Source organism: Equus asinus, chromosome 24, assembly GCF_041296235.1.
Source record: "Equus asinus isolate D_3611 breed Donkey chromosome 24, EquAss-T2T_v2, whole genome shotgun sequence".
Taxonomy (NCBI): domain Eukaryota; kingdom Metazoa; phylum Chordata; class Mammalia; order Perissodactyla; family Equidae; genus Equus; species Equus asinus.
Window position 1 is genome coordinate 68,411,730 of NC_091813.1, and position 21,927 is coordinate 68,433,656.

At 44.0% G+C, this 21,927-nt stretch overlaps 1 protein-coding gene across 2 annotated transcripts; it reads right to left on the reverse strand.

The window, feature by feature from the left end:
* Window positions 1-20,941, reverse strand: IL22RA2 (interleukin 22 receptor subunit alpha 2). 2 transcript variants are annotated; one of them, XM_070496291.1, is made up of 5 exons: window positions 20,809-20,941; window positions 17,335-17,470; window positions 14,584-14,762; window positions 2,994-3,163; window positions 1-111 (listed from the first exon to the last, which is right to left on the reverse strand). In XM_070496291.1, exons 1-5 carry the CDS (start codon window positions 20,867-20,869, stop codon window positions 97-99), a joined length of 561 nt encoding a protein of 186 aa, XP_070352392.1. In that variant the 5' UTR covers window positions 20,870-20,941; the 3' UTR covers window positions 1-96. The 2 variants fall into 2 exon arrangements, with proteins under 2 accessions (XP_070352392.1, XP_014706322.2); XM_014850836.3 differs by lacking the exon at window positions 1-111 and adding an exon at window positions 1,395-1,786.
* Between the last annotated feature and the right edge of the window lie 986 nt (window positions 20,942-21,927).

Consider the following 21,927-nt stretch of genomic DNA (forward strand, 5'->3'; position numbering starts at 1 on the left):
CTGTAATTGACTTTTTTGTGATTGACTTCCAGTGGTACTGGGTGGGAGCTCCCCCTTCTGGCCTCCTGACTTCATTTTAGATGAAGTTTCCCTTGATTAATTTTCAGAGTGCTACGGAGAAAAATGAGTGGTAGAGAGACTGCAGGGGTAGTTTGCAAGTTTAAATGGAATGGGGAGGGAAACCTCAGGATAAAACAACCTTCCAGCAGAGACCTGCTGGAAGTGAGGCCAGGGAACGGATCACACAGGTCTGGAGGCACGACAAGGACTCATCTTTTCTGGCCATGTTGGAAAGTGATGAAACCAGTTGTCTACCTTCTGCTCTCTCTCTTACTCTCTCCCTCTGTGCGTTTTGGAATAATTTTTAATCTGTTTATTATTGTGTGTAATTGTATATAAACAGAGGCACTTACTATATTTTTTATCACATTTTGGATATTTGTCACATGTATGAGACCAAGCCGGGAGTGAAGACGGCAGGTTTCTGTTGCCCACACGAGCGTAGGCCACAGACCTTCCCTCCGGGGGACGGTGAAGCTGCCAGGAGGTGGTTGGTGGGCTCCAGCTGCCCCTGGGATCTCTGCCAGCCCCAGACCCTCCTCCGAATGAACCCACCACCCACTACGTGCTCTCAGCTTCAGGCCAGCTTCTCTGCCTGGCCCCCAGCCATCCCCCACGTCCCCAGTCAAACTGTCATTCGTAAGACCCTCTTATATGGAGACCAGGAAGGGACCACCCATGAAAGACCCTTTGCCAGGAGGGTTGATTGCGGTATAAATTGGAGTTAAGTTTTCTTTTTTACTTTGTTGCTAAAAAACACCACACCTGATTTTGAGAATAAGGATAAATTCTTCTAAGGCAATACTAAAAAACAAAACAAAGCAAATACAAAAACAGAAGCGAGAACCTTAATTTGAATATGTGTTAAAAGAGGGAAACTGCATTGAGTGGGCATCCTGTGGAATTTAGATGTTACTGTTGATAATCTGAACCTAGAGATGAATCCAGAGATCATGAGAAGTTTTTTAAAAAAACTAGTCTTATTGACACAGACTAGAATTTGAAAGAAAATATTGGTTCTTTAAGTACAAATACTTTACAATAGAAAATAAATGTATGAAAAAGTATATTTGTATAAAATAGAAATGTATGGGAAAATATTCATTCATGTAAAAATTCCATTCATGTAAAAGTTGGCATATCTATGTCAAGTTAACTGTCTCAGTAGAGAGTGAAAAAGGGTTGCTTGTCTGGAATGCTATTTTAAAAGGTGATTTCAACGACATTTTGTTAAACGCCTGTTACTCCTTGGCTCTCCGATTTTTATTTAGCTGTCTTAGCAGAATGGAGATTGTTGTTAGGGGTGTTACGCTCAGAAATAAAGTTCCATATTTCACAGAGCCCTTTATTGTCTGACTCTTCTTTAAATTCTAATGTATTTTGGGGGGTGTTGCTTAAATTTAGTTCACAAATAGCATCTAAAGGAAGGAAGAAAGGATGAGCAAAGAGCCCCAAAGTGTCATGGTGAGCACTTCTTTAAGAAAATGGAGAACCATCTTCAAGGAGATCCTGTGAGCACCAGCCATTCGGTGCGCAGAGAGCTGCGACGTCCACACGGCGAGCCCTCCACACTGCTTCAGGGAATGGCTACACATCTCTCCTCACTCCTCTGACTCCTCCTGTCTAACTCGGGCCGGTAGATTTCAGCCACCACGCAGTAAACAGCGTGCGGTGCGAGAGCTTCAACCTCAATGACCCTGTGAGCTCCTTCATACACCTTTTGCTCCTAAACACAAGGGAAAAAAAGACCATACATGGTTTTCAGGAATTTCACTGATTTGCTCTATTTTTGATAAAATTAATAAGTTGTTCAAAGTCACAGTAGTAGATGGGCTGTGGAGTTTCTTCCCAGATGCATCCCTAGAGTGGTGGACCCCAGCCTGACAAGGAGACGGGTCAGGTGGCTGTGGAGGAGCTACGTGAGGGCAGCTGATTGATTGACCAGCGGTCAGTCTCTGTCAAGAATTTGCACTGTGCAGCGAGGAGAATGGAGCAGATCTGGAGACAACTGTGGACATGTAACGTGTGACCCCAGAGAGACAGAGTGGCAGTCTTTAAGACTCGCTGCTCCATTTCTCCTTCCAGTCGCTACAAAGCCTGGCAGCCCTGTATTTCCTGCTCCGGCCGTCCATAGGATTGCTTGTATTTCCTGATTAAACTCCTCCCTCCCCTCCGCTTTCCTACTGGAACCAGTTTGACTGGGTTTCTCTTCCTCACAACCAAAGGAACCCTGTCTTAGATGGACACCAAAAAAGAATACTGAGGGGCCGGCCCACTCGCGTGGTGGTTAAGTTTGCAAGCTCCACCTCAGTGGCCCGGGGGTTCACAGGTTCAGATCCCAAGGGCGGACATACACCCTGCTCATCAAGCCATGCTGTGGTGGCATCCCATATCAGGTAGAGGAAGATTGGCACAGATGTTAGCTCAGCAGCAATCTTCCTCAAGCAAAAGGAGGATGATTGGCAACAGATGTTAGCTCAGGGCCAACAGGGTCAATCTTCCTTACCAAAAAAAAAGTATTACTGAATTAACCACGAAACCAAGTTAAAGCACTGATAGTGGAGAAGAATATCACAGCAAAACTGGCACAAGCATATGATGCTGAGATCCAAAAGCAGCTGAAAATAAGGTGTGCGAAGTCCATAAAAATGAATATTGTGGCAATCAAACGGACTGAAACATTGTTAACACCAGTCTTTAGATATGCAGGGAAGAGGAAGTGGAGGCAAGCTGAGTGGCTGAAAGGAACAAACAGACACACAAGTTCTGATGGTGAAGCCGGCTCTGACGTCATCAGTGAGGGGAAGCGAGAAGGAACTGAGAAAAGATAAAGACCAGATAGAGTAGCAAGAGAGAGGGCATATATTATGGCTAAAATGTTACTTAAATGAACAAAAGAAGAAAATACTAAACATCTATTCATCTGAACTTACCTTTTCTAGTGAATTTCTAATTATGAAGACTCGGTATACTAGCTGGTAGTAATTATCCATTGATACATTGTTTCCTTTTTGGTCTCTATGTGGTAAATTTGGAGCATGGAGAATCACCAACAAAGAGCCATTTACTTGGGTTATGTTCATAACTGGAGGATCTATTTTCACTGGAGAAAGAATAGGAAATTTTGACAAATCATTCAAAAAACGTAATATTTCACATGGACACATTATGCATAACAACGTCATCATTAAATTCAGAGATCTGGTAAAAATCATTGTGCAAAGATACTGCTGACACCTAAAATAGAAATACCTGAGAAGTTTCTTTCGAGATAATTTTTATCTGCAAAGACTGATAGATTCTGTTTCAGCTTTAAAAGGACATTTATCATCATTTCCACAGCCCACAGTGATTGTTTTGGAAAACAAAGTATAAAAAGTTATTTGGGTGGAGATCTTAGAGTAAGGTGAATATTTTGTAAGTCCTTAAAGATGTAAGATTTCAAAGCAGCTTTAAAACCATTTGAAGATTTGTTGCTATAAAATGAATTCAACAGGATTGTGTTATATACTATGAAACGGCAGGGGAACGATCACGAGAGGGAGGTTTGCTTCTTGCGTTTCGGTATCAATAACCAGATCACTATTAACCAGGAAAGAAAATCGGATAAATTAATAGTCACTTTAATTTTCCCCAGATTAACTATTAGTAATTCTGGGTGGATTTGATTCTCTAATGGAGTCTATTGTTTTCTTGTTTGGTATTCATTGTATATTTTCAGCTTGTAGATTCATATCTTTTACAATTCTTGAAAATTAGCCACTTAGATAGATAGATAGATAGAGATAGAGATAGATGGATATATATGCTTTTATGAAATTTCAATTCAACATCTGTTAGAATTTCTTGTTTGATTCTCCATATGTCTTGACTTCTCTTTTATTTTTCCATCTTTTTTTTTCTCGGCGGGCCTTCTGCGTGGTTTCCTCAGACCGTCCTCCAGTCCACTGGTTTACTAGTCATTCATGTTTAAAGTGATCTTTAACCCCCCAGATTAAATTTTTTTATTTCAATGACTATATTTTTTCTATTTCTGTGAGCTCTATTTGAGTCTTTTTCAATCTATCTGGTCTTAAAAAGTAATTTTTTTTCCTTTGATTATGTTCTTATTCCCTCTGTTACATCTTTAAATTCATTTATTTTATTATTTGCTTCGAATATTACAAACACATGACGTGCAGGTTGGGTCAGTGTTCGCTTCTTTCAAACTTGCTTGTGTTGATCTGGATCCTTGTGTTTTTATTGTGAGCACGTGTTTCAAGTTGATATTTTCTTTTTTGTTACTTTGGTTTGAATTTTTAAATTTTAAATAAACTTTTTATTGACCTATAAGATAGATACAGTCAAATAAATAAATCATAAGGATATGGCTAAACAAATCTTTACAAATGACCACTCCTGTATGGCTGCACCCAGATCAAGAGACACGACATCACTGGCATCCCAGAAACCTTCTGTTTCCTCCCGTTACTTAACCCAGAAGATAACGCCATTGTCCTGATCTCTATCGCCATGTGCAGTCATGCGTCTCTTCATGACAGGAATACAATCTGGTAACTGCGTCATTCAGCGATTTCATTGTTGTGCGAACATCACAGAGTGCACTTACACACACCTAGATGGTACGGCCCACTAGGCTACATGGTACTGATCTTATGGCACCACTGTCTATATTTGGTCCGTCATCGACTGAGATGTCGTTATGCAGCACAGACTGTACATTAGTTGTTGGAATCATACAATATACAATTTTTTTTAGTCTGGCTTCCTTCACTTTTATTTATAACTATAATTATGGGCTGAATTATGTCCTCTTCAAATTTATAAGTTGAAGTCCTAACCTCTAGTACCTCAGAATATGCTGGTATTTGCAGACAGGGCCTTAAAAGAAGTGATTAAGATAAAATGAAGACATCTGGGTGGTATGGGTGGCCCTAATCCAGGATGAATGGTGTCCTTATAAGAAGACACAGACATGTGCAATCACAGAGGGATGAACATGTGAGGACACAGTGAGAAGGCAGCCATGTACACGCCAAGGAGAGGCCTCAGAAGAAACCAACCTGGCTGACACCTTGATCTTGGACTTCCAGCCTCCAGAATGGATGGAAAATCAATTTCTGTTGTTTAAACGCCCAGTCTGTGGTATTCCTAGAAAACTACTATATATATGTTTTCCATGTTGTTCGTGTATCAGCAGTTTGTTCTTTTGATTGCCGTGTGGTGTTTAATTGTATGACTGTCAGAACTTACTCATTGTGTTACTCACAGACTAGTTTCTGGATACTACGAATGAAGTTGCTATGGAATTCTTGCACATAACACTTGGGAAACATGCATTTTGTTGGGAGTATAACTAAGAGTGGCCTGGCTGTGTGACAGAGTTTATACACGTTTAGCTCTTATAGATCTTGCCCGTTCTCCACAGTGGATACACCAATGTATATCCCCTTCAGTATGAAAGCTCCCGTTTTACACATTCTCTCTAACACTTGGCATTATTATTTTTGAAAATTTTAATTGAAGCCATTCTGGTAAGTGTGTGGTACCGATTCATTGTGTTTTTAAACTGCATTTCCCTGATGGAACATCATACGTTTGTTGGCTATTGGATATCCCCTTTCATGAAGAGCATGTTCAAGTCTTCGGCCACTTTTTAATTGGTTGTCTTCTCTTATTGATTTGTAAAGGCTCTCCATACATTCTGGGCAGTCTTTTATCAAATTACACATTGTAAATATTTTTCTCTCTGGGGCTTGCATTTTCATCGTTTTAATGGTATATTCTGATAAATAGTAGTTCTTGATTTTAGTGTAGTCCAATTTATCAGTTATTTCCTTCATCATTAGTACTTTTGGGAGTCTACCTTCCCCAAAGTCACGAAAATATTCTCTCATATTATCTTATAGAATAGCAGTGAGCAAACATTTTCTGTAAAGGGCCAGATAACAACCATTTTTAGGCTCTGTGGGCCATATACATCTCTGTTGTGATTACTCGACCATGCCACTGTAGTGGAAAGGATAAACAAAATGTAAACGAATGAGCTTGACTATGTTCCAATAAAATTTTATCTATGAAAACAGAAACAGGTCAAATTTGGCTCATGGGCTGTAGTTGCTGGGTTTTATTGTTTTCATCCAGCCAGACTTGATTCTGTAAATGGGTCAGGTAGGGGACCAAGATTTATTGTTTTCCCCATTGATCCAAGCTCATTGATTAAAAAGAACAGAGTTCCTGAACTGCACCACGGATGTAGATCAGATGACCATACACGTGTTGTGTTGCTTCTGAACTCTGGTTTAAGGGCCTGACTTTGCTTCTGCAAGGTGTCCTGTGGCACCACCAACCTGGTACAACCTCAAGTTGGTGTTTTCTGAAACATGAAAGTTGGATATATTTGAATCTCAAACTTTGTGAATTTAGGAAACCCTTGATTGTTAACAGAGTCAAGACTGAATACATCCTTCTTCGTTTCCTCTCTTCCATGCATGGAAGGGTTTTTCTGAGTCTGCTCTTTTATTGAGAGTGTAGTCCCTCGAGAGTCCAAGACTTTACAGGGCACTGGGTGTGCCTTGTACGGGTACAGCTTTGTCTCCTGCCCCAGGTACGGCTTTTCTTTTGTGTGACTCAGTGTTTAGACTTACTTCAAATGGTAGAAATTAGTTGAAGATAAATACTGGCAAGACTAAATACTATTGTGTATTTTTTTCACTAAAATATATTTATATTTAAGCTGACTAATATTTGCCTTTTCTGGCCCAAGTTATGATAATTGAAGAATTTTCTTTTATCATATGCATATAGAATCTTTGAATGTATCAATCCATTATCTTTGATTTTGATTGTTTAATGTGATATTTAATCCTGAATACAGATGACGTACATGGCCTAGACAGTGAGCCTGGCTGCAGACATCACAGGGGGCCTGGTGTGTGGTCTGTGACTCTGGGCTTTGTAACTGAGTGACCATTCCTGACCCAGTCAGTGGACTGTGATTGTGTTACAATGGCAGTTTAAGATTACTTGACCTACAGCACCATTTAACTGGTTGACTGCTCTCTCCTTGAAATATCCTCTTCCCATGGAATTCACGAATATGAGTCCACTGACTTCCTCCTATGTCTTTGTCTATTTCTTCTCAATGTCCTTTTAGGATTTATCTTCCCTACTTCGGCACCTTTTGTTGGGATTCCCTCAATACCTGGTCTTACTCAACACTCCCTCTCAGTCAATCCTCTCTCCAGGCAATTCTATCAATGCCCATTGTATTATATGCCAATGACTCACAATTTCTCTCTCATAGAGTTCTGAGTCTATATAGCTAGTTCCTTTGGATGTCTGAAAACCATCTTAAACTCAGCGTACTCAAAATTGAGCTCATGATCTCAATTACTCAGAACCCCATCAGACTGGGCTTTTTCCATCAAACCCCATCAAAAACATTTCAGTGACTCGTCTAGTTGTGCAAGCCAGAAACTTAGAGGTCGTCTTTGACACATCCTTACCTCTATGTCCAACCTGTCACCAAGTCCTGCCAATCTTTCCTACCATATGTCCCTCCAGTGATCCATTCTCTATAGCCCTTTTCATGATCCTAATTCAAGCCAGGAGCTGTCTCCCTTAGACTATCACAGGAACCTGCCACCTCATTTACCTGTATGCAAACTACTCTTTTTCTGATCTGTACCTAGAGCCACAGTAGTCTTTTCAATACACAAATCTGATCATGCAGCCCCCTGATTTTTCTGGAGGAAGTCATAACTCCTTAACAGAAACTTCTCCTTCCTCACCTCCAGCTGCTCCTCGCTTCATGCTCCATTCTGCCTGCTCGTCTTTGCCATGCAGCTGGCTCTCAGGCTCTTAGATCTGCCGTGCCTCCCCCTGCCTGGAATCTTCTACTCTACCTTCTTTGCCTACTTAACCTCTTCAGACATCTTTAGATATCAGCTCAAGTGTCACTTCCCCAAGATGCTTTTCCTGACATCCCTATCAGGTCCCCTCTTGACTAGGCTCTCATAGCACTGGGCATCTCTTTTGTACCACCTGTCTTTGGTATCATCTTACGTTTGCTTGTGTGATTATGTCATTATTGTCTGTCTTCCTCATCAAACGGAAAGCTCTATGAAGAAAGAGACTTCTTGGTGTCTGCTGTGCCTGCTATCCCCCTCAGGACCTAGTACAATGCCTGAAACAGAGTACATGCCTTATAAATGCTTGTTGAATGAATAAAGAGACACGGTGATGATTTTATCTGATCCCAACCCACTCCATTAGAAAATAGACCCACTCTGAAACTCCACAACTATTTTAATCCAAGAAATTCTGGGGTTAGATAATGCTGAAGTCTTACTGAGCCTCGAATGCTGTTTTTAACTTAAGAAGCTTTTTTTTTTTTTTTTTTTTTTTAAATCTTGCTTTGTCTCTAGATAGACACCAGGACCTGGAATCTCTGAACCTAAGATAACCCCCTGCTGCTCAGAAACAGGGCTCGGGTGAGTTGAGGCAGCCAGTTGGCTCATTGGCTCGTATCACAGACCCTAGGAAAGTATTGTCTGAATAACCCAGAAACCCGTTTTTCAAAACATGTTCTTCAAAAAGCCTCAGGGGGTCGGGCAGGAGAGGGCAGAGCTGCAGGGTGAGGAAGCAGCCAAGCTGGAAGGGCTCTGCATGACCACTTCAACAAGAGGAGCTCCAGTTCCAACTCTTTATACACTGGGTGTCTTATTCTACCCAAGAGGTCCTAGCACAAGGCTTTGTTAGTTTTGCTCTTTCTTTCTTTTTTTTGTGAGGAAGATTGGCCCTGAGCTAATATCTGTTGCCAATCTTCCTCTATTTTATACATGGGATGCTGCCATGGCATGGCTTGATGAGTGGTGTGTAGGTCCGTGCCCAGGATTTGAACCCATGAACCCCAGGTCGCCGAAGGAGAGCGTGCAAACTCAACTACTATGCCACTGGGCCAGCCACTAGTTTTTTTCCTTAATGGGGATGGTCGTATAGAAAGAACAGAACGCCTTAATAACTCAGCACTGCCTCAATTTAAATAGAACTGAGCCAAAACTTCACCTCATCTCAGCCAGTGTCTCTGGCTGATCTCACCAGCTAGCCCAGGGGATCACACTCGAGAAGACTTCATTCGATGAATAAATTTGAACAAGACCCCATTTCAGGCTTGAGTAAAGTAATTAAACTGCTCTGCAAATACACCCCTCACTGGTGCATCCCAGCTTGGTCATGCAATCTCCTTTTCCTCAACTAGAGAATTGTTGGTGGAGTCTATTGGGCTTGAATCTCAAGTTATTCCCAGAAACAATGTGCTGGATCCCATGGATGGTTTGCTCAATTCCCAATCCACTCTCCTGCTAGTAGAAGAGTTGAAAGACTAAAAATGCCTTTTTCTAAACTCTATTGCATCTAGCATTTTGGACACGATCCACTTAGTTTGGATTTAGTTGGACACTGTACCAGTTGGAACGCGGGTGAGATGCGGGAGGCAAGTGAGGTAACAGTGCTCCGAGTCTTAAGATAAGTCTTCTCTCATCCTTCCCCATGGGGTAATCGGGAACCGGAGAAAGGTTAGTGCAGGCCCTCTGGCCAACACTGGACCTTGATTCTGAGTGGATGGTAATCCTTGGGGACTCAGAATGCCACTGTGGGTTCTAGTCAGTCAGGTAATAAAAGAAAACTCGATGAGATAAACACAACAACTGACAGACTCCATTTCCATTTGGGTTCCCGGATTTGTGGCTTGAAAGTTGTTATGGAATGAAAGGCCAAGTGGAAGCCAGTGGAATTTCTCCTTTGGACAAAATGGAAGATGAAAAGTTCTAATGTCTCCCTGGGGAAACTGCAAATTCGTGAACGCCAAACACCTCGAAGGATGCAGACGCAGTGAGATGTAGCACCTCCCCATTTAAGTCATTTATTTGAATTATTCTCCCCAAAAAGATGAGTTTTGAATAATAAAAGGGATAGTTGTAAATGTACTCAGGTGGTGACCACAGTGTAATTGCTTCAGTATTGTGTCTCGGTTTTGGAGCCAATCAACACAGCCTCTGATACACAGCTATTGATTTGGAGAATGATATTTTTCTTTCCTTTGTCCAATAATTAGAAAGAGTCAGAACAGTTTCCTTTCATCAGCTTTCATTGTCACCCTGACTCTGTCACATGTAGTCTTGTCTTTGATCCTTGATCCATAGGACACCATGTTAGTCCACTAAATTGATCACATGACACTGATTGCACTTGGTGGCCTAAAGGACTACGCACTGTAGGTGCCTTAGTAAGACACATGGAAGCAGAATGTGGGAGTTAAGTTTCCTCTGGGTTCATTGAGACATTTCCTCCGAGTGAAAGACAGGTTGTTTATCTTTGCATCCCCTACTACTAAGAAAGATTCACTGGGCTTGTTGGGCCTCGCTGAATTTTGGAGGGAACACATACCACATTTAGTTGTGGTTACCCACTTGCAAAGTAATCTATAAGACTTTGACATTTGAGAGGAACCCAGACTAAGAGACAGATTCAGCCAGTCCATGCTGCAAACAGCTCTGCCACTTGTCTTTTATGATCTGGAAGATCCAACAATCTTAACCATCTTCAAAACATCTACGGCAGCTCATGATGCCATGTAGAGACTGTGACAATTCCCGGCCCCTGGATTCTTGGAACAAAGTCATATCCTCTTTAACAAATAACTATTTTCCTTTTGAGAAAAGGCTCCAGACTTCCCTGTTACTGGCCCCTCATAGAAACTGAACACCTGACCTTGGGATATAAAGGAAACATGTGACCTGAGCTTCCTATTCTCAGCTAGGTGTCCTCTGATACAGCAAGTCATAAAATGCACAGAAACCTGCCAACATTAAGTGGAAAAGGATTATATGAGTCCAGCCTCTAGCAGGTCTTACTGTGGAACTAATTTGCAAAAGTAGGTTGCTTATCCTCCCAGTGCAGCTTCACCTATTGTCTTATCATTCTTCTTCCCCTGTAGTTACGAGCTCTTGAGGAGTTCCCTGCGACCAGTTAACTTAGGGAGAAAAAATAAAGGAGGCTTGTTCCCAGAAGGCTCTGCATGATATGACAGCACTGGCCAGAAGTGGACTTCTGCAGCATTATATCCCACTCAGGTGGTGTCAGGAGGTCTGGAGAAGAGCTATATGGATGGACCCCTAAAAAAGTATTTCTATGTCCATGTGACTGCAAAGCAAAATGTACCTACCAAAAGGAAGGTCTTAAAAATCTAGGTGGATATGGAATTGCAAAGGACCCAGATTGCTAAAACAATCCTGAAAAATAAGAACAAAGTAGGAGGACTCACACTCCCCAATCTCAAAACTTGCTACAAAGCAACAGCAATCAAGACAGCATGGTTCTGGCACAAGGATAGACCTATAGATCAATGGAATTGAATCGAGAATCCATAAGTCCACAGGTCTATGGTCAACTGATTTTCAACAAAGTGCCAAGATGATTCAATGGGATAAGAACAGTCTTTTCAACAAATGATGCTGGGACAACTGGATAGCCATATACAAAAGAATGAGGTTGGACCCTTACCTCACACTATATACAAAAATGGACTAAAAATAGATCAAAGACCTAAATGTAAGAGCTAAAACTATACATCTTTTAGAAGAAAACTTAGGGTTTTAAACCTTCATATCCTTGGATTTGGCAAAGGATTTTTAGAAATGACACCAAAAGCATGAGCAACAAGAGAACAAATAGATAGACTGGACTTCATCAAAGTTAAAAACTTTTGTGCTTCAAGTGACCATCAAGAAAGTGAAAAGACAAGCCACAGAATGGGAGAAAATGTTTTAAAATCATATATCTGATAACGGACTGGTATAAAGAATTCTTACAACTCAACAATAAAAAGGCAAATAATCCAATTTAAAAACGGGCAAAGGATCTGAATAGACAGTTCTCCAAGGGAGATACATAAATGGCCAATAAACACATGAAAAGAGGCTCAACTCTATTAATCATCAGGGAAATGCAAATCAAAACCACATGAGATACCACTTCATACCCACTAGGACAGCTATAATCAAAAAGTCAGGTAAGTGTTGTCCAGGGTGTGGAGACATCAGAACACTCATCCACTGCTGGTGGGAACACAACATGGTGCAGCTGCTTTGAAAAACAGCCTGCGGTTCCTCAAATGGTTAAACATAGAGTTATCACGTGACCCAGTGATTCCACTCCTAGGTATAGACCCAAGAGAAAGAAATAAAAACATACGTCTACACAAAAACTTGGCCACGAATGTTATAGGAGCACTAGACATAATAGCCAAAAGGTGAAAACTACTCAAATGTCCATCAGCTGATGGATGGACAGACAAAATGCGGTCTATCCGCACAATTTAGCCACAAAAAAGAATGAAATACTGACACACGCTGCAACGTGGATGGACCTTGAACACGTTACATTAAATGAAAGAAGCCAGTCACAGAGGGTCACATGTTATATGATCTCATTCGTGTGAAACGTCAAGAACAGGAAACCATAGATAGAGAAAGTAGACTGGAGGTTGCCTAGGGCTGGAGGAGTGAGGGATGAGGATGAGGCAAGGGTGTGGAGTTTTTTGAGGTGATGAAAATATTCTGACTGTGGGTGATGGTTGTATATATCTGTGAACATACCAAAAACCATCGATTGTGCACATTATATGGGGGATTGTAAGGGGTGTGAATTATATCTCAATATAGCTGTTTAAAACGATCCAGGTGGAGACAGTGAAAGCCTCTTTCTCCAGTGTCCCACTCCTGCTGGACAGGCTCATGAACAAACTGGCTGTGTGAATGGGATGGAGGCTACGTATGGACTCGACAATACAGGCTTTCTTCTGCCAAAGCCGGACGGACACCACTGAGCGTCCAGCTCCCCAGCCAGGAGGACCACTGCCGAAGCACTAGCAGTGGGTTCATTTCATGCAGGGATTTTTTTATGCACATTTTTTTATCCCTTCCAACAGGGAGGGGACAAGAGACTCTGAAGCAGACACTTTTCTGGTTATGGATTTGTCTTTGCTGCTTCAACGCTTTAACCAGCTGTCCCCCTGGCGGCCCCCCGCATGGATGTAGTGAACGCCTTGTTCATGGGAACGGCACCCCACCGCACATTGCTTATGACAGAAGAACTAAGTTAGTGTGGGAGGAGTGAAGTAAACTCTCAGACCCACAGGAATAGTTGGCCTTACCAGATAGCCCATCGCTCAGAAACCCTGGCCTTACAGGAAGGTAACGTGGATAACTGAAAACTCCGTTTGAGAGACAACACCTTGTGAGGTGGTATGAGAATTGGTGCTCTAATCTGTGACCAATAAATGGTGCTATGTCTTCCATAGACAGAATTCACTGGTCTAGGATACAAGAAGTAGAATGGAGTCCTAGTGAGTGACTCATGAGTGGTTTGTTCTCCATATACTCGATCCTTAATTCTTCTGGGTTATAAGGACAATGGTTTCAAAGAACTGGGAGTCGCCCTCCTGACTGTAGGCAACTCTCCATGCCGTTCAGCCAACAGGGGACAGCGAAGGCCCTGTGTTGTCTAGGGCGATTGGTTCTGACCGCCAAGGGGAAATAGAGTCATTACACACACAGTGGGGTCAGGTGGGGGGGTTAAGCTTGGCATCCTCTTGGCGGCCTCCTAGAACTCCTGTTAACGTACGATTATGTCAAGCTGATACAGGAAAGACGAAAAGGACTCCAACTCCTCAAGAGTGAAGAGCTGAGGTGCTGGCTGGAAAGAAGGTGAGCACTGAGTTAACAAGGAGGGAAGCAGTTATAAATTAACTTCAGCCTCAGGACGGGTTGCAGTTATGAGGATTGCAGTAAATACTCATACTTTCTTTCTTGTTTTGTTATCTGTATCTTTGTACGTATACATTAAATACTTTTTTTCCTCTTTCTCTTTTGTCTACTATTTTCTATAAGGTCTGTCGGTAATTGTTTATTTTATAATTTACCTTTTAGGTTATAATATATTTTTCTGGGATTATGACTAAATTAGAAAAAGAAAATACATCATTGAGAAATGGATATGAGAGAGCACTTTTGGTCTCCCCTTTTGGGGGAGGTGACTAAAAGTCTTAATTTCCTCAACAGAAAATTATTCTAATGAGCATTTTTCGGAACTTAATCCTCATGCTTAGGAAGGGACTAGGGCGATGTGACTCCTTTTCTGCTGTCTAAACAGACTTCTTTCTTCCAGGAGGTAATAACCTGGCAGTGGGATAGTGCCAGCTCTGCAGTCAGATGCAGCAGAATTTGAATCCCGACCCGGGTTATGCAGCCTGTGAGCCTGGGCACCTGCTAGAGCCCCCGCCTTGATTCCCTGGGCTGCGTAGTGGGGGTGGGGAAAACCATCCTCTAGAGCTGTTCGGAGAATTAGCCCAAATGAGATGAAGCCGTGGACCTCCGCAAGGCACGGGGCCCGGGGGCCTGCCACACTCCCTGAGGACTATGCAAGCGCAGGAAAGAATGCAAAGAAACGCATGGAACTCACTTTCCCACCAGGGGATGAACCGCTGCGTCATGGTCCAGCCAGAGTGGATCCCGGCCGAGGCCGTCTTCACCCTCCCGTAATAAGGCTCCTGGATCGCTGACGTTTCGTTGGTAAGGTCACAAAAGAACTCTTGAATACCCCAGCAAGTCTCCTTGTTTGTCCATTGTCTCTGTCCGTACCTACAGAAGTGAAAAGGCAAGAGCTGAGTTTCTTTTTTCCACTGGAGTCTTCAGTTTTTCAGTCTATTAATTTTTTAGAAATTATATTGAAATGTGTCCTCCAATACTGGTACCATTGTGAAAGCTTATGGCTACTCTTCAGTATCTTTCAAAAAAATTTCTTCTTAACCAAAGTGCTATCTCACTGAAAGATTAACTCGAGCCTGACACCTGCTGCATCACCAGCAAAGGGGTTTTGGTTTTTAACACTTAGTGAGTTTTTCCTCTGGGGTGTGGACGTCTTCCCTTTTTGAGTACTAGCTCTCCACATCCTTAATGCTTCTGAGGTTTCACCCCTTTGTGGTTTTCTTCACTTCTCATCAGCTTGCTGTTGAGTAATGCAGCTGATTCTGAGAACTTGCAACAACCTTTCATCTCAGGTGATGCTTACTCAACACATCTGGTCAAGCTCTTCTCTGAATGGAGGGGGGTGGTGGTGAGGGCTTTACAAGAAGTCCTGTAATCAGGGGCTGGGAGCGGGGGAGGAGATCCCATAAAGAAGGCAGAGAGATGAAGAGGCAGATAGATGACCCAGCCTAAGGCAATGGGATGGTGTGACAGCAACAGGGAAGATTAACCCTTCAGAACATGCAACAAGATGGTGGCGGGAACAGCCGGCAATTAGAGGCTGGGAGAAAGGCTTCCAAAATATTTGTTGAAGGACTTGAAATATGACTTTGTAGGCATATAATGAGGGATATCGCTGCTGTCTGCAATCTGTAAACTGTGTGGTGGCAGCACTTCCACTATATCAGAAGGTACCGTTAAAGCAGAACCAACAACATATATTGAGTGCAATTTAATGCTTTTTAATTGTTATTTATTGACAAGACACTGTCTTTGCTAGCTGAATTTAGCTATAATGACTGGCTTCTCTTTTAGTGTGCTATGTTGGTTTTTGTCCTATCCCAAATGGCACAGATATTAACAGTAGACCCACGTGAACTGGGTAGAACCAAAGGGAAAGATTTCAAAAATACGAATCTGCATTGTGCTGTTGAAAATACCATCTAGATAGGAATGGACCCAGGAATTCTGAATTTTATACAAGTCTGGAGGCCCTCTTTAAGAAAAAGAATTACATGGGCCGGCCCCGTGGCCCAGTGGTTAAGTTTGCGCGCTCTGCTTTGGGGGCCCAGGGTTTTGCCAGCTCGGATCCTGGGCACAGACGCGACACCGCTCATCAAGCCATGCTGAGGCGGCATCCCACATGCCACAACTAGAAGGACCCACAACTGAAAATATGTAACTATGTAGCAGGGGGCTTTGCGAGAAAAAGGAAAAATAAAAACTTAAAAAAAAAAAGAATGAATTACAAATATGAAATTCTTCCAGGGGACCCTGAAGTTTAATCTTCACTAGTTTCAGGGTAAAACAACTTCTAACCCACTTTTTGCGTTGGACCACAAATAGGCCCACTTTGGAGCTGTGTATTTCATTCATTCAGAGGGAAGAATGAAAGTAGCACCAACCCCTACCCCCATGTTCAGCAACATCTCCAGCTCTGCACAAATCTGCATTGAGAATGGAGAAATCTTTCTTGTAAAGATTTGTAGCTTTTAGAGTTGCCACACATACTGTGTTGAGGAAAGCAGAAGACTAAAGACTGAGAAACCTCTGTGGGACAGGTCCTGCTGAAGGTGGCAAGAGGTTAATGGATGAGAAAATCTGACCTTGGACCTCCCCCGACGCTGGAGAGATGTGGATGAAGTTATGAAACAAAAATTGCTATTTTGGTCCACAGCTGCATCTGATTTTCTGAATTTCTAATGAAAAACCCTGAAAGCTGAACTGCACTATCTCCTCTCTCAGGCTCAGCCGCATTTCAAACTGTGTAAGAGAAGGAAGAGCCTCAGAAAACCCCAGGAAACATCTGAGCGGGAAAACGTGCCGTTCACAAATCAGGAGCTTCTGTTTCCAGGCCTGGATGGAGGAAAGGAGTTGATTATATCTGAGTCCTGGCAACGATGCTCCAGAACTCACCTGAAGCTCCCTTGAGAGGAACATAAGGCAGCACGTTCTCCTGTGTGTTCAGGCTTACAGGAGCCTTTAGTTTTTGAAAGGAATTTTCTAAATAGTAAGCCAACCCTAAAATAAAGGCTTTTAAATTAAAAATGCATTTTACATACTCATCTCCATGTGTCCCACAACTTCTTTGTCAACTATCAATAGTGTCGACTTAATTGCGTCCCTACTATGTGCTGAACAATTCGCTTCCAACATTCATTCAGCAAATATGTTTTGAGAGCCCCCCACATGCCAGCCTCCCTGTGGAGCCGAAGGCTGAGCTTGCGCGGTCTCGTGCCGGGTCTCTGGGCGTGAAGCCTGTCCCCCAGCAGACTGCACATCATTGTGCCTTTTGTGTCACCAGGCAGCGTTCAGGGGAGACAAGATGCTTTGGTCCCTTCTTCTGCTGCTTCTCAACCCCTCTGACACTTCTGAGAAAAGCTCAGATCCTAACGCTCCATTGCATTCTAGAACATGTTATCCCGGGGGCCATCTCTGCCAGCTGGAGGAAACTCAAATTACTTACATTTTATACTGCACAAAATAGAGGCTGCTGTTGCCGGTGGAAGCCTTCCCAGGGCGCCAGTGCAAAACGTTGTGAAAATTTCGGGACTGGAAATGTACTCTCTGCGGCTTCAGAGACGCGTGGTCTGGCTGAGTTTCTACAACAGGAAGAGAAGGAGAAACATGAGCTTTATGCAGGCACTGCTGTCATGAGCAGTAGTTTTTCCTGTAGTATCCGCGTCAGGAGTCCCAAAAGTGGTTGCTGCAAGTGCAGATGGCGGACGTGGAGCCCAGGGACCAACATCTCGAGTCTTAAATGTGCTGATCTTGATGCATGCTGAGGTTTCAGAGCAACTGTGTTCAAGACTATAAGAACATAAGTGATGGCCTCCCACCCCATCCCCAAGCTGTAGAGGGAATAAACAGAAGGGAGAGATATTGTCCTTGGTCCCTTCCCCAGGGGTGATGGAAGGGAGCCACTGAGATGAAGGGCGCATGCCAAGGATGCTCGCCCACCCTCCCAGGAGCCCTAAATGACTGCTACTTGGAAGCAAAATTTTCCCCAAGATCAGTTTTGGCTCCAGGACCTCAGCCCAGACTCGGTGGGATCCTCCTTTCTCGGTTCGTGCTCAGTCTCTGGGTCCTGCCCCATTCTCCTCCTCCTCTCCCAGACGACCGGGCTTTGTTCCACTTGGGTCAGCCTTTGCTGTCCATTCCCAAACAGCTGTGCTCACCTGCCTGCACCCTGGCTCCAAAGCCCCACACAACTGCTCAGATGCCCTGGTCTTCGTATGGAGGGAGACCGCCCACGACCCTGCCCTGCGACCTGGTGTTTCTGAGAAGAGTCTAGGCAGTAACCATGGCGGGAAAGGGGACACTTCACACCTGTGTGGCCTGTGCTTTCTTCCTCAGACCATGCTACATGGGTGGCCCAGTCTCACCTGCATTTAGGCCCATGGAGGCAAGACAGCTTTGACAAAATTCTACTGTAGATTCTGAAGAAAACCATAATATGTCACCCCAAAATATACCTCTGTGACGTAAAAATTGTTTGAGCTGATAGCAATTAAGGAGCAGCAAGTGCAGGAAGAGTTCTCTCTACCTTCCGTCTTTGTGCGTAAAGGCAGGACATAGATTCTCCTTTTACTGCAGACAGACTCTTATCAGCCCAGAGACAGCAGCTCACAAACCTTCCTCGCTTCGGCGCTTCCTCTGGGATATTTACCTTCCCACAGTTTGCCTCCCTCGGAAGCCGAGAACTGCTTCCCTTTGTCCTGCCCTGTCCCTACAGATGTGTGGTTCTTGGTTGAAGATGCTGTCTGAGCTGGAATTCCAAGCCACCACTTTGAGTTATTCTTGGATTAGGTCTTTCCCTCGTGATGTGAGCTGCATGCGTTAACAGACTGTTTTTCTCTTGTTAATCTGCCCTTTTGTTGAAGAGTCCCCAACTGAAAACCCAAGACGGGCAGAGGCGAAGCTTTGCCTCCCAACAGGTCTGAAGTTTCTGATGAGGGATGGGAAGTTGGGCAGAGGCGGAGGCAGGAAGCCCACCCTCTGTCTCTTCCCTGACCTCGTCTTCTGCTACCTCCTCCTGGCTTCTCCAGAGAGGCCTCTTTCCCTGCTCCACCATGCTGGGGGTGCTCCCACCCAAGGGTCTCAGCTTTGGCCCTTCCGTTTCCCTGGAATATTCGTCCCTGGGTTTCCACATGCCTCATCTCTCCACCTCCTTCAAGGCTTTGCTCAAATATCATTGGGATGGAAGAAAATACTCCTAAACCCATAATCTCAGCTCTGAACATTCAAGATTTGTTATGTTCTAATGAATGGGACTGTTGCCTTAAATATTTATTTTTACCAGCCAAATAATGTTAATACTGTTATTAGTTTGTTTTTAGTTTAATGTTTTGGACCTCTTTCAGTGCACCAAATGGTGGTGTGCACCTGGAAAGTCTGCCACCATTGACTTTACTGACCGAATTACTACCTAGTCAATCATATTTTGTACATAAAACTTCCGGAAGTTTTCAGGAGATGACAGGCACAGTTTCCTGGAGACTCTGCCTAGAGTTGATTTTATCCTGAAGATGGGTGGCTCGGCGCCCTTATCTCATCTGTCTATGCATTTCTTCTGTCCCTTTTGTGACTCCACCACACTACCACCATCAACCGCAATAGCAAATGACTCTGATCCAGACGTGGTGGGGTTTCACCTGCATCAACTCACTCAGTCTGCCCAGCTCCTCTGTTGAAAAGGTGCTATCGTCACCTTCCTCTTACCAACCAAAAAGCTAAGCCTTGACGAGGTGGGGGAACTCCCACAGCAGCAAACGGAGAAGCTGATTCTGTACCCAGGCAGTTTGACTCCAGACCCTGCCTCTCACCTCCCACAGACGACCAAGTGCAAAGTCTGGGAGAGGGAGCGCATGGAGGAGCAGAGCAGTGAGAGGCTGAAGGATGCTCTTCCTCCTCCTCCTTCTTCCCTTTACCCTCCTCCTCCTCCTGGCTGGCATGCATCTATCATGGAACGCACATGAACATTAAACACATGTGAGGCACTGTGCTCAAAGCTTTCCGTTACCTCATTCTCCCAACCGCGGATAAGGTAGGCATTGTTGTTAGTGCGTTGCACAGATGGGGAAGCCGAGAGCTGAAGAAGTTGCGAATCTTGCCCCAGGTTACAGGCCCGGTAAGAAGCAGAGCCAGGATCACTTTGTAGCTCTTGAATTCCTGCCGTGTTTTGCCGAGTGAGTCCTTGGTCTTCCCGTCTCAAATCCACACCTTCTGGGAGATGGAGGCTGCCTCGTTTCTGTGTTATCAGTCCCTGGGCGCCCGTCCAGTCTCGGGAGAGCTACTTGAAGCCCCCACGCTGAAGGCACGCACCAGTAACCTGGGTTCCAAGGCCTTGCTCAGAGGAGTGGTGTGATAAGACGCTTTCTGCTCTTGAAGAGTTCTCCGTGAAGACCAACAGCAGATTCTCACGTGTTGTTTACGATCCATTCTGTGCCAGACACTGCCCTCAGACTTGGCACGTATTAACTCATTTAACCCTCAGGTGACCCACCATTCCCACTCTGCAGATGAGGAAACTGAGGCACGGGCGTGAAGTCAGTTGCCCAAGGTCCCTGAGATAATAAACGGCAGAGTTGAAATCCAGACTCACAGCCTGGCTTAGGAGTCTGTGCTGGGAACTGCTGTGCTGTCGTGTTCCTGGGAGGCCAAAGAGAGGCTCAGGAGACGGAGAGGTGGATGTGCGTCTGGTGTGGGTGGAGTTCCCTGCACCCACTAGCCGGCCTCCCCTCTAGTAGCTACTCACTAAGCCCCTCGGAGTTGCTCAGGCTGCAAACAGAAACCGCCCCTGGGTCTGCTGTATCATTTCATGACAGAAGACATGGAAATTTTTGCAAAGCCCGGAAAAGCACCAGTGGCATTTCAGACAGTTGCTGGAGCAGGCTTAGATGACAAGGCTGTGAGCAATTAAAAGAAAAGAAGCATTTACCTGCCGCACGAGTCAGGGAGAGACCGATGAGGAAGCCTAGGAAGGCGTGTGGAGGCATCATGGCTGGGCTGCGACTGCCAGGCGAGCGGTGTCCCTCAGTGACAGAAGAGGAAGCCAGAATCCTCACGCTGCACGTCCCCTCCCGGGTCCAACCACGGTTCCTTGAAGCAATGAAACCTCATTTTGTTAATACGTTATTTTATTATTTTAGAGGAATCATAAAAGTGTAAGGATCACTTGAAAAAACATTAAGCCACTCTGATGTGGAAACTCATTTTTGGGGGACGGGTCTTCTTTTTTAAAAATTTTTTTTATTGTGGTCTAAATAGTTTATAACATTGTGAAATTTCAGTTGTACATTAATATTTGTCAAACACCATATAAATGTGATCCTGCCCCCTTGTGCCCACCCTCCCCTCCCCTTCCCCCTGGTAACCACTAATCTGTCCTCTTTGTCTATGTGTCTGTTTATCTTCCACACATGAGCGAAACCGTGTGGTGCTTGTCTTTCTCTGTCTGGCTTGTCTCACTTAACATGATGCCCTCAAGTTCCATCCATGTGGTTGCAAATGGGACGATTTTCTCTTTTTTATGGCTGAGTAGAATTCCTTTGTATATTTATACCACATCTTCTTTATCCACTCCTCAGTTGTTGGGCATTTGGGTTGCCTCCACGTCTTGGCTATAGTGTATAGCGCTGCAGTGAACACAGGGGTGCATAAGTCTCTTTGTATTGTTGATTTCAAGTTCTTTGGATAAATACCCAGTAGCAGAATAGCTGGGTCATATGGTATTTCTATTTTTAACTTTTTGAGAAATCTCCATACTGTTTTCCATGGTGGCTGCACCAGTTTGCATTCCTACCAGCAGTGGATAAGGGTTCCCTTTTCTCCCTTTTCTTTTCACACCCTCTCCAGCATTGGTTATTTTTTGTCCTGGCGATTACGGCCATTCTGACGGGTGTGAGGTGGTATCTCAGTATGGTTTTGATTTGCATTTCCCTGATGATCAGTGATAATGAGCATCTTTTCATGAACGGGACTCGGGCTCCTTTAGCTGTGAAAAGGCAAAACACTGAGGACTGGCAGACACCTGGCCGGCAGGGAGGGCGAGGAACCC

Bases quoted from the DNA above. Each gene is read 5' to 3' on its own strand.
- IL22RA2 (XM_014850836.3), bottom strand. From the start codon at position 20,869: ATGATGCCTCCACACGCCTTCCTAGGCTTCCTCATCGGTCTCTCCCTG. The intron at 17,471-20,808 runs GTAAATGCTTCT...TTCCTGTTGTAG, and splicing joins CTCCCTGACTCGTGCGGCAG to AAACTCAGCCAGACCACGCG. The intron at 3,164-14,583 runs GTGAGTTCCATG...TTCTTTCTCCAG, and splicing joins GTTCATCCCCTGGTGGGAAA to TGAAAATAGATCCTCCAGTT.